General features: G+C 40.5%; 1 protein-coding gene across 17 annotated transcripts in view; it reads left to right on the top strand.

The window, feature by feature from the left end:
* BCL2L13 (BCL2 like 13) overlaps positions 1–12,706 on the top strand; it is a 98,004-nt gene that overhangs the window by 67,475 nt on the left and 17,823 nt on the right. For 9 of the 17 annotated variants that reach the window (XR_652656.4, XR_652655.4, XM_009216735.4 and 6 more), the window contains one exon: positions 1,857–2,000. The exons of 2 other annotated variants lie outside the window; for them this stretch is intronic. Coding sequence is in view for 8 of the 15 variants with exons in the window: in XM_003905194.5 (XP_003905243.1) it covers positions 1,857–2,000 (144 nt within the window). In the remaining 7 variants the exon portion in view is untranslated. Of the gene's footprint in view, positions 1–1,856; positions 2,001–4,112; positions 4,454–7,025; positions 7,570–12,706 lie in introns of those variants that run through there. 6 more of the 17 variants (XR_002515289.2, XR_002515286.2, XR_004178961.1 and 3 more) reach the window with 5 other exon arrangements.

Raw genomic sequence — 12,706 nt, 5'->3', positions numbered from 1 at the left:
AAATTTGGAACAAATAAAACTTACTGGTATTTTGTATAAAACAAGCATAAAATATTTACAGCTCATTTCCCCAAGAGGTAATAGAGCTTAAATATGAATAACTTTAAAATGTTATAGTATCATGGATTATTATGGGAAATTAGAATGTTTTGAAGTCCAGGACATCCCAGACCTTTAAGTTGATACACAGATTAGCACCACTGGTTCATGAGCCACTCCTTACCTGCTGCTACCCACGGCAAAATATAAACAGTTTTTTGTTTGTTTGTGTAATAGTATAAGTTTTCTTATTGTGGAAATGCCTAATGTGTTCTTCCTTATAGCCCTATGCTACTCCATCAGTGTTAAGAAGGAGTTTTCAATATATTTTGGGCTGGAGCACCTTTAGAATGTGAAGAAGTAAAGACATTATGTGTTCACTACATTCTTCCTTTCAGATTTTGATAGAGATTCCCCCAGGGCTGCTTTCTTTTCCTTTCTTTAGAAGCCAAGGAATGTTAGTTTGAAATATAAAACTCATTGTTTTTTGTTTGTCCTCCTGCAGAAGTATTTTGTCGTCCCTGGGTTATTTCCTTGGTAGTCTGCTAACAAGGAACTGGAATTGGTTTCATTTCCTTCTGCATTCCTTTTCCAGGCATATGGACCTCTTGATGTTTTAGACAAAACAGACTGCATGCAGATGGCTACCTGAATACTTAGTTTTTTTTCAATATGCATTTTTTTTTTTAAAGGAAGACAGGGACTCTAGTTAGTTTCTGTTGTAATTTTTAATGACTTTTAAGTATTGAGCCACATGGTTATTAGATGTAGATTGTAATGGCATCTTTTATGTCTGACTTTTGATGAGTTTTGCAAGATAGCTCTTAATTTTTAAAAGTTCTTATTTCCAAATAATAAAAGCATTTGGTACAAAGTACAAAAAAGTACAGAAAGATAGGCTTTGAAAAATAAAAGTTTTCTCTCATCCTTGTTGCCAGTCACCTAGTTCCTTTTAGGCAACCAGTATTACCAGTTTCTTGCGAATTTTTCTGGAGATACTGTAGGATTATATAAACATATATATTTGTATATGTTTTTATTACACAAATGGTACTGTATGTATTCTTCTATAACTTGCCTTTTTTCACTTAAAGTAAATCCTGGTGATTGGGTAGTAAGCGATCGAAGTCTTTTTAACAGCTGCATATTTTACTGGATGATGATAATTTATTTAACTAGTCCCTGTTTGGTTGTTTTTCTAGTTTTCTGCTATTATAAATAATGCTTCAGGCTGGGCACAGTGGCACAAGCCCATAATCCCAGCACTTGGGAAGCTGAGGTGGGCAGGTCACTTGAGGCCAGGAGTTTGAGACCAGCCTGGCCAACATGGTGAAACCCTGTCTCTACTTAAAATACAAAAATTAGCCAGGCGTCATGGTGGACACTTGTAATCCCAGCTACTCAGGAGGCTGAGCAGAGAATTGCTTGAACCTGGGAGGCGGAGGCTGCAGTGAGCCGAGATTGCGCCACTGCCTAGGCGAAAGAGCAAGACTCCATCTCAAAAAAAAAAAAAAGAGAAAAAAGAAATTAATAATGCATCAGTGAATTTCCTTCTATATATGTTATTTCTCACACACACATACAGGCACACACATGCCTAATTATTTTCAATAACTATTTCTACCTACCTATTGTATAAAACCTACATGCAGTATTCACAAAAGTCCTAATAGAAGTTACTGTTTTATTTCCTTTATATAATGAAAATAAAATACCTTAATGATGCATTTAAGTATAATTTTCTAGTAGTTGAACATATAAAACACATTATAAGAATTTCAGTGTGGTTTTTTTATTCTCTCATCTTTGCATCGAAGATTTTGGTGCCTCTGGTTTTGCTACGACACATGCTTTTGGAATTGACAAGACGTGGTCAAGAACCTTTGAGTGCACTGCTGCAGTTTGGCGTGACATACCTGGAGGACTATTCGGCAGAGTACATCATTCAGCAAGGTGGCTGGGTATGAGCTGTTATATATTAAAAATATTTTCTTGAAAAAAAATTAGGTTCATTGTTGTTGTTGTTTTGCTTAAGAGATGGGTTCTTGCTGTGTTGCCCGGGCTGGAGTGCAGCGTCTAATAGCAGACACTATCATGCAGGCTTCAGTCTCAAACTCCTGGGCTCAAGTGATCCTGCCTCAGGTCCTGAATAGCCAGGAGCACAGGCTGGGACTATAGGTGCCCACCACTGTGCCGCGCTCTATCCTATTTTTTGATATGTAATTATTATTATTATTCAGTTTGTTCGGTTGTTTTCAAATTTTCCTTATATGTTCTTTGACCCTTGAATTACTTGGAAATTATTTTTTAATTTCCAAATATTTACAGGTTTAAAAATTTTCTTTTCAATTACTAATTTAATTCTGTTTCATCAGAAAGCACGGCCATCATGGCATTGAAACTTGAGTTATGGCCTACTATCATGATCAGTTTTAAAGAATATATATATATAGGGCTGGGCGCAGTGGTGCACATCTGTAATCCCAGTGCTTTGGGAGGCTGAGGTGGGTGAATCACCTGAGGTCAGGAGTTCAAGACCAGCCTGGTCAACATGACGAAACCCTGTCTGTACAAAAAAATACAAAAAATTAACCGGGTATGGTGGCATGTGCCTGTAATCCCAGCTACTCAGGAGGCCGAGGCAGGAGAATCACTTGAACCCGGGAGGCAGAGGTTGCAGTGAGCCAAGATAGCGCCACTTCACTCCAGCCTGGGCAACAGAGCAACAACAACAAATATATATATATATATATTTTTTTTTTTTTATGCGTGTTTCAGGAGAACATATATTCTCTAATTGTTGGTGCAGAGGTCTGTACGTGTCCATTCACATTTAATCAGTCTTAATAATTATGTATTTTAAATCTTTCATTTCCAATTTTTTTGTCTAATTATTTGCTAAGAGAGACATGTTCAGATTTGCTACTATGGTGGTAGATTTTCCATTTTCCCTTTAGTTCTGTCAATTGTAGGTGACTAAAAGTTGTAATTATCAAACCTTGGTGAATTGAATGTTTTATTATTACAGTTATGGACTTTGTCTCTAGAAATGTTTTTTGTCCTAAAATCTATTTTTTTCTTTCTAAATAATCCAGCCCAAAATGTCAAATATCCCTTTGATATTAAAGGATATCTTTAATTTCTCTCAATAATACTTGATAGTTTTAAATGTAGAAGTATTGTACAATATGGGCTTCCTTCCACATCGTACTTGAAACATACTTATTTCTGGTTTTGTTTTTAAAATATTTATTATTATTTTTTTAAATAAAAAGAGACAGGGTCTTTCTCTGTTGCCCAGGCTGATCTCAAACTCCTGAGCTGAAGCAGTCTTCCTGCCTTGGCCTCCCAAAGTGCTAGGATTAAAGGTGTGAGCCACCACGCCTGGCTGTGTTTCTTTTTTAACAGTAGTTAAATAGTTTGGATGAACCATATTTTTTTTAAACTTTCCTGAAGGAGTGAAGACTGTTTGAAATCCTTCTGTATTAAAAATGACATTAATGAAAATCCTTGCCAAATAAATGTATATGCTCAAGACCTGATTATAGCTTCTGGTTAGGATTTCATGTCTGTCTTAGCTGAACTGAACCTTCTCTCCCTTCCTCTCTCTGTCCCTCTCTCCTCTTATTCTTTTTTTTTTTTTTTTGAGACGGAGTCTCACTCTGTTGCTAGGCTGGAGTACAGTGGCACAATCTCAGCTCACTGCAGCCTCCGCCTCCTGAGTTCAAGCGGTTCTCATGCCTCAGCCTCCCGAGTAGCTGGGACTACAGGCACCCGCCACCACGCCCTGCTAATTTTTGTGTTTTTAGTAGAGACGGGGTTTCGCCATGTTGACCAGGATGGTCTGAATCTCTTGACCTTGTGATCTGCCTGCCTCAGCTTCCCAAAGTGCTGGGATTACAGGCATGAGCCACTGTGCCCGGCCCCTCCTCTTACTCTTTAAAATATCAGTATATCCATCCCAGCATTTGTATCTGTATTTTATCTTTTTATTTCAATTTGTCTTGTTCCAAGCAGTCATTCATCATTCAGCCATGTATTGAGCACCTGCTGCATACTGTGCCCTGTTCTAGGTTCTCAGTAGAGAGCTGTCAGCAGAGCGTTTCCTTGACCCGAGATAGATGACACTCTAATGGAGAGAGACCACAGTGAAGATGTGTAGTGTATCTTCATACACTACAGGGAGTTACGTGCTGTGACAACAACGCAGGGAGACACATGATGTAGGGGTCAGAGTTTTTATATTACTCGGGGGAGGCTGCACTGAGGAAGTGACATTTATTTGGACTTCACTCATCTCCTTGGGTTAATTTCACTGTTTATCATTTTAGTCTTTTCCATTCTTGCTCCTGGGTTTTTTTCTTTCTTTCTTTGGGCCTAGAAATGTTTTTTAAGCCGGGCGCGGTGGCTCACGCCTGTAATCCCAGCACTTTGGGAGGCTGAGGTGGGCGGATCATGAGGTCAGGAGATCGAGACCACAGTGAAACCCCGTCTCTACTAAAAATACAAAAAATTGGCCGGGTGCGGTGGCGGGCGCCTGTGGTCCCAGCTACTCAGGAGGCTAAGGCAGGAGAATGGTGTGAACCCAGGAGGTGGAGCTTGCAGTGAGCCGAGGTCGAGATCTCGCCACTGCACTCCAGCCTGGGCTACAGAGCGAGACTCCGTCCCAAAAAAAAAAAAAAGAAATGTTTTTTAAGTTTACTTGTTGTAATTTGCTCAACAGTCAGTGATTCCGTAGAGAGAGTACTTTTCATAAAGTTTCATTATTGTTTTTTAGCCACTATGCATCTGAGGGTTTGAGTTAATTTTTAAAATGTGTAAATTTAATTACTATGGATACTAGTATCGAACGTACTAGGTTTATGTGCTTGGCAAATGCTTACTGAAGAAAATCCTGAGCATTTGTCTTAGGAAAATAAAAATATTTTTTGAGCTGTTCTTAAAAATAAGAATTGTGACAATTTATTGTTATTGTTGTCTTCCTACTTTAATACTTTTTAAAACCGTTTGCCAGTGTAGTGTATGGTTTGTGTGATAGCCAGGAGACATCCCAGGTTAACTGTCACTTATCCCATATGGTGCTTTACAACAAAGGAAGAAAAATGCAGGGAATATTATGCACTCCCTTCTCGACTTTCAGTTTTATGACGATGTACATCCAGGTTTGTTTGGTGATTGTAATTTGTTACAGAGAAAGTAAGTATATTATTCAACTCCAGTATCTGTGCAAAAAGAAAAGATCTACTGCCTGGATAACTAGTTCATTAATACTTCTTCTTTTTTTTTTTTTTTAGAACAGTCTTGCTCTGTCATCCTGGCTTGAGTGCAGTGGCACAATTGCAGCCCACTGCAACCTCTGCCTCCCAGGTTCAAGCTATTCTTGTGCCTCAGCCTCCTGAGTAGCTGAGTTTACAGGTGTGCGCCACTATGACCAGCTACTTTTTGTATTTTTAGTAGAGATAGAGTTTCGCCATGTTGGCAGGCTGGTCTCAAACTCCTGACCTCAGGTGATCCACCCACCTAGGCCTCCCAAAGTGCTGGGATTACAGGCGTGAGCCACTGCACCTGGCCTTCATTAATATTTCCAATGTGTTTTATCTCTAAATTTGAATGTCCAATCTATATTTCACATTGTTCAGTCTAAGCTCTCCGTTTGCTTGTGTTTAAAACTAAGATATTAGGCTGGGTGTGGTGGCTCATGCCTATAATCCCAGCATTTCGGGAGGCCGAGGTGGGCAGATCACCTGAGGTCAGGAGTTTGAGACTATCCTGGCCAACATGGTGAGACCCCATCTCTACTAAAAATACAAAAATTATCTGGGTGTGATGGCAAGCACCTGTAATCTTAGCTACTTGGGAGGCTAAGGCAGGAGAATTGCTTGAACTAGGGAGGCAGAGATTTCAGTGAGCCGAGATCACGCCATTGCACTTCAGCCTGGGAAACAAGAGTGAAACTCTGTCTCCAAAACAAACAAACAAACAAACAAAAAAACAAAAAAAACAACCAAGAAACTGCTTTTTTTTTTTTTTTTTTGAGATGGAATCTTGCTCTGTCGCCCAGGCTAGAGTGCAGTGGCATGATCTCAGCTCACTGCAAGCTCCGCCTCCCAGGTTCATGCTATTCTCCTGCCTCAGCCTCCCAAGTAGCTGGGACTACAGGTGCCCACCACCACGCCCGGCTAATTTTTTGTATTTTTAGTAGAGACAGGGTTTCACCGTGTTAGCCAGGATGGTCTCAATCTCCTGACCTTGTGATTCGCCCTTGTCGGCCTCCCAAAGTGCTGGGATTACAGACGTGAGCCACTGTGCCTGGCCGATACTGCTTTTTTTTAAAATGCCAATTGGTGAAAATGTATCCGGTGACATAAGCTGTCAACGTGAATCTCCTTAAGATACTTCGTGTTGAACATTACATTGACAGCTCTTAAAACCCTTCCAGAAGAGAATCATTTGACCACATGATACTGCTTGTCTGTTATATAAAGCCTGTGGTATGATTTCCACGGGGAATGTATTTGTCTTTAGTCACTTGAACACAACATCAAGTGAAACAAACTGCCTATTTCTCAAAGTGCAGCTGCTTTTGAAAACCTGCAGCAGAGGAGGTGGTGCCAGCAGCCATAATCTGTTGGATTAATGGAGTGATAGCACATTGTCAGTTAGGAACAGGCAGGCTTTGGACATACAGATTTGAAGGAGAAAAATAATATTTTGTTTTCTGAATTATTAGCAGAAATGTCTAGGACTTAGAGACAGTGTCTTGCCTTGTTGCCCTGGCTGGAGTACAGTGGCATGATCATGGCTCACTGCAGCCTCAACTTCCTGGGCTTCTGATCCTCCCACCTCAGCCTCCCTAGTAGCTGGGACCACAAGTGTGCATGTACTACCACACTTGGCTTATTTTTTGCAGAGAGAAGGTTTCACTATGTTGCCCAAGCTGGTCTCAAACTCCTGGCTTCAAGCAATCCTCCCTCCTTGGCCTCCCAAAATGCTGGGATTACAGGCATGTACCACCTTGCCCAGCCTGTTTTCTCTTTCTACCTTGTTGTTTTTTTCACTCTGCCTTTTTTCAGCGAATGATGAATTGAGAAAAGGATTAGAAATCACAAGATTTGTTTCTTGCCCCAGCTCTGCCAAATACTAGCCCTGTGTTTTGGAAGGATTCATTTAACCTCTCTGAACCTCAGTTTCAACTACAAAGAGAAGAATAGCTTCTCTATCCCACAAAATAATGATGTGAACGTGTTTTGTGAAATGTTACATTTTTACAAATGCAGGTTTTCACATGTGTCTCTGAAGAGCGTGGGTTTTCTTTCCTTCTCCTTAAGCCTGATCACCATTTCCTCTTAGTTTCAGTTCTGACTTTTATTTGCCCTGCAGCCCAGTGAGGGCACAGACTGGTTCATGTGCTGTGATTCTCCCTGAGTCATCCTTGCTCCCTCCCTCCTCATTCTCTTTCATTTCCTGGGCTTGTGTTGCTACGTTGGAAGTAAGTCTGTCTCCTGGAAAGGGCAGAGCAAGTCCACTGTGGTAAGGCTTGTATTTTACTTTCTCCTTCGTCACATGCTAAATACTTCTGTGAAAGATTTGCTTTTAGGTTACATAAAAGATTATTGGAGGAAATGTCATCTAATGTCTATTGTAATATTTAAGTATTTTGAATAAAATTAATCTTTGTCATTTTCTTTTGACATGAAGCTTCTGATTTTAGAATAGGTTTTTGTTTGTTTAATCTAGGATATTTAAAAACTATCTCTTGGAAGCTTTTAGGTTAATAATTTGTTAGAATAGTTTTCATATTGTGGGAGCTGACACAAAGGAGATGATCTGAAATTAATGAAGTGGGTTGCAGCTAGAATCAATTTAGTAAGAGTAAGTAGTGTTTTGGGAAATCTGCCTGCTGTATATGTGGGTGTGGATGTTTACTGTGTTATACTCTGAAACGTATTTTTTGTGGATCTTCCTCATCGTGTTGGGTGGAAAATTGCTTCTGTGTAATTTCTTCAACACAGTCCATTTTCTTATTTTAGGTTAATAGTGATCTGAGAGGCATTTGGTTATAAGGGTCTAAAGCAGTGACCTGTTTCCATTTTGTAACATCGAGGGCTCAAAAATATAAAACCAGCTGGTTGATCCCAGCTAGTTGTATATTTTTGAGCCCTCGAAGTTACAAAATGTCAGTGGAGCCTTTGTGTGTTTTAGTCAGTGGAGCCAAAGGGATGGATACTCCCAACATGACAGATATTTTGTATTAACAATGATTTAAGTTGTCAGAATCGTTCTAAGGCTACTTGTAGATGTTTTTCTAATATAAGTTGTAATTAGTGTATTATCCAAAACAGCTCTTTTTCTTGACAGATAGATATATAAAGTCTGAGAAGTAATGACAGAGGTTTGTTGGCATAAATCTTAAGGGAAAATGGGTCCTTAGACGAGTTTACCAATGTAGATGGGCTTTGGAATTTTGCCAAAGCTTCTTCAGATGGAAAAGTTCATAGGAGCTCAGCGCAGCAGCAGCTATGTCTCAGAAGGTAAAATATTGCTTGAGGTGGCAGAATAATTTGTAATTGATGTGACCTGCTGCCCCCACCAAAAAAAAAGTGAAACAAAAAAATTTAGACATCATGATGCAGCCAATTTTTCTAGTAGTTCTTTGAGCGATTGTCAACCTGATTTTTACTTAGTTCCTACCACCAAAGTAATGTTTGCATTTTATTTTATATTTATTTTGATATATTCCTTTACTTAGTTTTTTACTTAGTTCCTACCACCAAAGCAAAGTTATATTTGTATTTTATTTTACATTTATTTTGATATATTCCTTTTATCTACGTGTTTCTTCTCTGCTTCCCTTTTTAATTGAAGAGTTTAATGCATATATCTTTGTGTGTTTGCTTGAAAAAAACACCAAGAATAACATGCTCTATCTATGAATACTTCTGGCCATTAACTCAAAAGGCACTCTGTTACAGAAAGAAAAGCACCAGAAATCAATCAGGGACTTCACCTAAGAGGCAGGACAGCATAATTGGTAAAAATGTGGACCCTGGAGGCAAACTGCCTGGGTTTGAATCCCAGCTTTATTACTTTGGGAAAACTACTTACCTTATTTACTTGTTTTGGTTTCCATGTCTGTGGAATGGAAATAATAATAATCCTCTCATAGCATTGTTGTGAGGTTTAAATAGATTAATTTAAGTGAAGTCTTTAGAAGGGCACATGATAAGAATTACATAAGGGTTACCTATTGTTACTATCCAATTTGTCATAGCAAGCTAAGGCAACATGCTCAGGCCACAAACCCCCTGACTGGGGCCCTGAACCATGGGCATCTCCCTGTGTACCGCCTGAACCACGAGGGCTCAGGCCCCACCCAACTGTTTCTGGGCACAGTGCCAAGATGGGGAAGGGGTGGGTCTGTACATCTCTGCTGCTTCTACACAAGCAGATGCAACCCGTCTGCCTTCATTTATTTAAAAACAATAACAAGACATAGCTCTCTGCTTCTTTGTGCATATTTAACTCATGGTTTATCCCAGCTAGTTTTATATTTTTGAGCCCTTGAAATTACTCCTTTGCATTTTATGTCAGTGAAGCCAAAGAGATAGATACTCTCAGCAACACAGATATTTTGTATTAAAAACAATTTAGATCGTTAGAATGATTCCGAGGCTACTTGTAGATGTTATTCTTCTAATATGATAAGTTGTAAGTAAGATATTATCCAAAACAGCTCTTTTTCTTTTAGTGAAAGCCTGCTCTTCATCATGACAGTAATTATTAAGAGAGGCTCAGCGGGGCGTGGTGGCTCACGCCTGTAGTCCCAGCACTTTGGGAGGCCAAGGTGGGCGAATCATAAGACCAGGAGATCGAGACCATCCTGGCTAACACTGTGAAAGCCCGTCTCTACTAAAAATACAAGAAATTAGCCGGGCGTGGTGGCTGGCGCCTGTAGTCCCAGCTACTCAGGAGGCTAAGGCAGGAGAATGGCGTGAACCCGGGAGGCGGAGCTTGCAGTGAGCCGAGATCATGCCGCTGCACTCCAGCCTGGGTGACAGAGCGAGACTCTGTCTCAAAAAAAAAAAAAAAAAAAAAAAAAAGAAGCTCCAGCCCGGTGACATGGCAAAACCCTGTCTCAAAAATACAAAATTGAGGCTGGACGTGGTGGCTCATGCTTGTAATCCCAACACTGGGAGGCCAAGATGGGCAGATCACCTGAGGTCCAGAGTTCAAGACCAGCCTCACCAACATGGTGAAACCCTGTCTCTACTAAAAATACAAAAATTAGCCGGGCATGGTGGTGCACGCCTGTAGTCCCAGCTACTCAGGAGGCTGAGGCAGGAGAATTGCTGGAACCCGGGAGAAATAAATAAATAAATAAATAAATAAAATAAAATAGATAAAAATAGAAAAATTAGCCATGCATGGTGGTGGGTTCCTGTAATCCCAACCACTCAGGTGACTGAGGCAGGAGAATCGCTTGAACCCAGATTGCAGAACCTAGGAGCTGAGATCGTGCTGCTGCACTCCAGCCTGGGCAACAGAGTGAGACTCAGTCACAAAACTGAACAAAAGAAAACATTGACCGGGTGCAGTGGCTCACTCCTGTATTCCCAGCACTTTGGGAGGCCGAGGCAGGTAGATTGCCCAAGTCCAGGAGCTCAAGACCAGCCTGGACAACATGGTGAGTGAGACTTCGTCTCTACAAAAAATATGAAAATTAACTGGGAGTAATCTGTGGTCCTAGTTACTCAGGAGACTGGGGCGGGAGGATCACCTAAGCCTGGGAGGTCAAGGCTGCAGTAAGCCAAGATTGTGCCACTGACCTCCAGCCTGGGTAATAGAGTAAGACCTTGTCTTAAAAAAAAAAAAAAAAGTGCTATTTTTATATTTTTGTTTGATGTGGATTGGTCCTCAGGAGTAAAAGCTTAGTAATCTGTTCTTTCTTTAAGACTTCTTACATAAGAGCACAGAATGTTCGGTGAATCTTCATTAAAATGTCACATGTCCTAAATACAGAAATACATTGTAAGGTATGGAGGCCATGACAGCAAGACATAAAGCTATTTAATCTGAATTGACTGGGTGCAGTGGCTCACGCCTGTAAACCCAGCACTTTGGGAGGCCGAGGCAGGCAGATAATTTGAGGTCAGGAATTTGAGACCAGCCTGGGCAACACGGTGAGACCCCATCTCTGCTAAAAATTAAAAAAAAAAATTAGCCGGGCGTAGTGGCGCACACCTGTAATCTTAGCTACCCCGGAGGCTGAGGCAGGAGAATTCCTTGGACTTGGGAGGCGGAGGTTGCAGTGAGCTGAGATCACGCCACTGCACTCCAGCCTGGGTGACAGAGCTAGACTCGTCTCAAAAAAAGTAAATAAAAATAAAAAATAAATAAATCTGAGTTGGCTTTTAAACAATATATTATGCCAAAGTTGTGATCAGACAAACCTGATCTAATGTCTTAGATGAGATGAAAAGATCCTCTAGATGTGGAACAAAGAACATTCTTCAGTCTTTTGTTAACTTTGAGCTGTTAAAAATAAGAGGAAAAGCCAGGCGCAGTGGTGCGGTGGCTCATGACTATAATCCCAGCAACTCAAGAGGCTGAGGTGGGAGGATCTGCTGAGCCCAGAGTTTTCAGGCTGTAATGAGTTATGATTATGCCACTGCACTGTAGCCCCTGGGTGACAGAGTGTGACCCTCATTAAAAGATAATAATAAGGGAAAGAGACATTTTACTTTTAATTTTCAGTTTGTTGACTTTTCCCTTATTTCTTCATGATGGGCCTTATTTTTTTTTGAGACAGGGTTTCACTCTTTTGGCCAGACTGGAGTGCAGTGGCACATGACTCACTGTAGCCTTTACCTCCTGGGCTCAAATGATCCTCCCATCTCAGCCTCTCGAGTAGCTGGAGCCACAGGCATGCACCACCACGCTCACCTAACTTTTGTATTTTTTTTGTAGAGATGCAGTTTTGCCATGCTGCCCAGGCTGGTTACAAAATCCTGGGCTCAAGTGATCACCTGTCCCCGCCTCCCAAAATGCTAAGGTTACAGGCGTGAGCCACCATGCCCAGCCATGATGGAACTTTTGAAATTTCCATTTTACTTTACTTATTTTAGAGCCCTAAAGGTCTGTTTTCTGAGAACTAAAATTCTTAGTGTTTTCGTTATGGCTCTTGTTTTTGTTTCAGTTTTTGCTTATTTAGTCAGTCATTGCTATTAGAGGCTCTGTTTTTAGAAGTGCAGATAAGTAACCTTTGAGGATGCCTATCAGTTGTCACTTGAGACCTCTCTGACCACTGGACAACCTTTCTGTTGGAAGAACTGTGTAATTGTAAGGCTACATCTTTTGACATGGCATGAAAACAGATTACAAAACTTGTGGAGTATGAATAGAAAGTGAGAGCAGAGGTGACTCCAAGATTAAGAATGAAGAACATAAATTATGTTCCTTGTCTCCAAGTAAGTCAAGTTTGGTGGTGGGAGTTTAATAACATTTTTTGAGGGTTTTTTTTTTTTTTTTGGGTGAAAAATTTTTAATGTAAGTGAAAGACTAAGAAGCGTACACTGTTTTTTTTTTTTTTTTTTTGAGACGGAGTCTTGCTGTGTCGCCCAGGCTGGAGTGCAGTGGCACAATCTCGGCTCACTGCAAGCTCCGCCTC

Source organism: Papio anubis, chromosome 16 (assembly GCF_008728515.1).
Source record: "Papio anubis isolate 15944 chromosome 16, Panubis1.0, whole genome shotgun sequence".
In the NCBI taxonomy this organism is placed as follows: Eukaryota; Metazoa; Chordata; class Mammalia; order Primates; family Cercopithecidae; genus Papio; species Papio anubis.
This window is presented reverse-complemented; position numbering and strand designations above follow the sequence as displayed.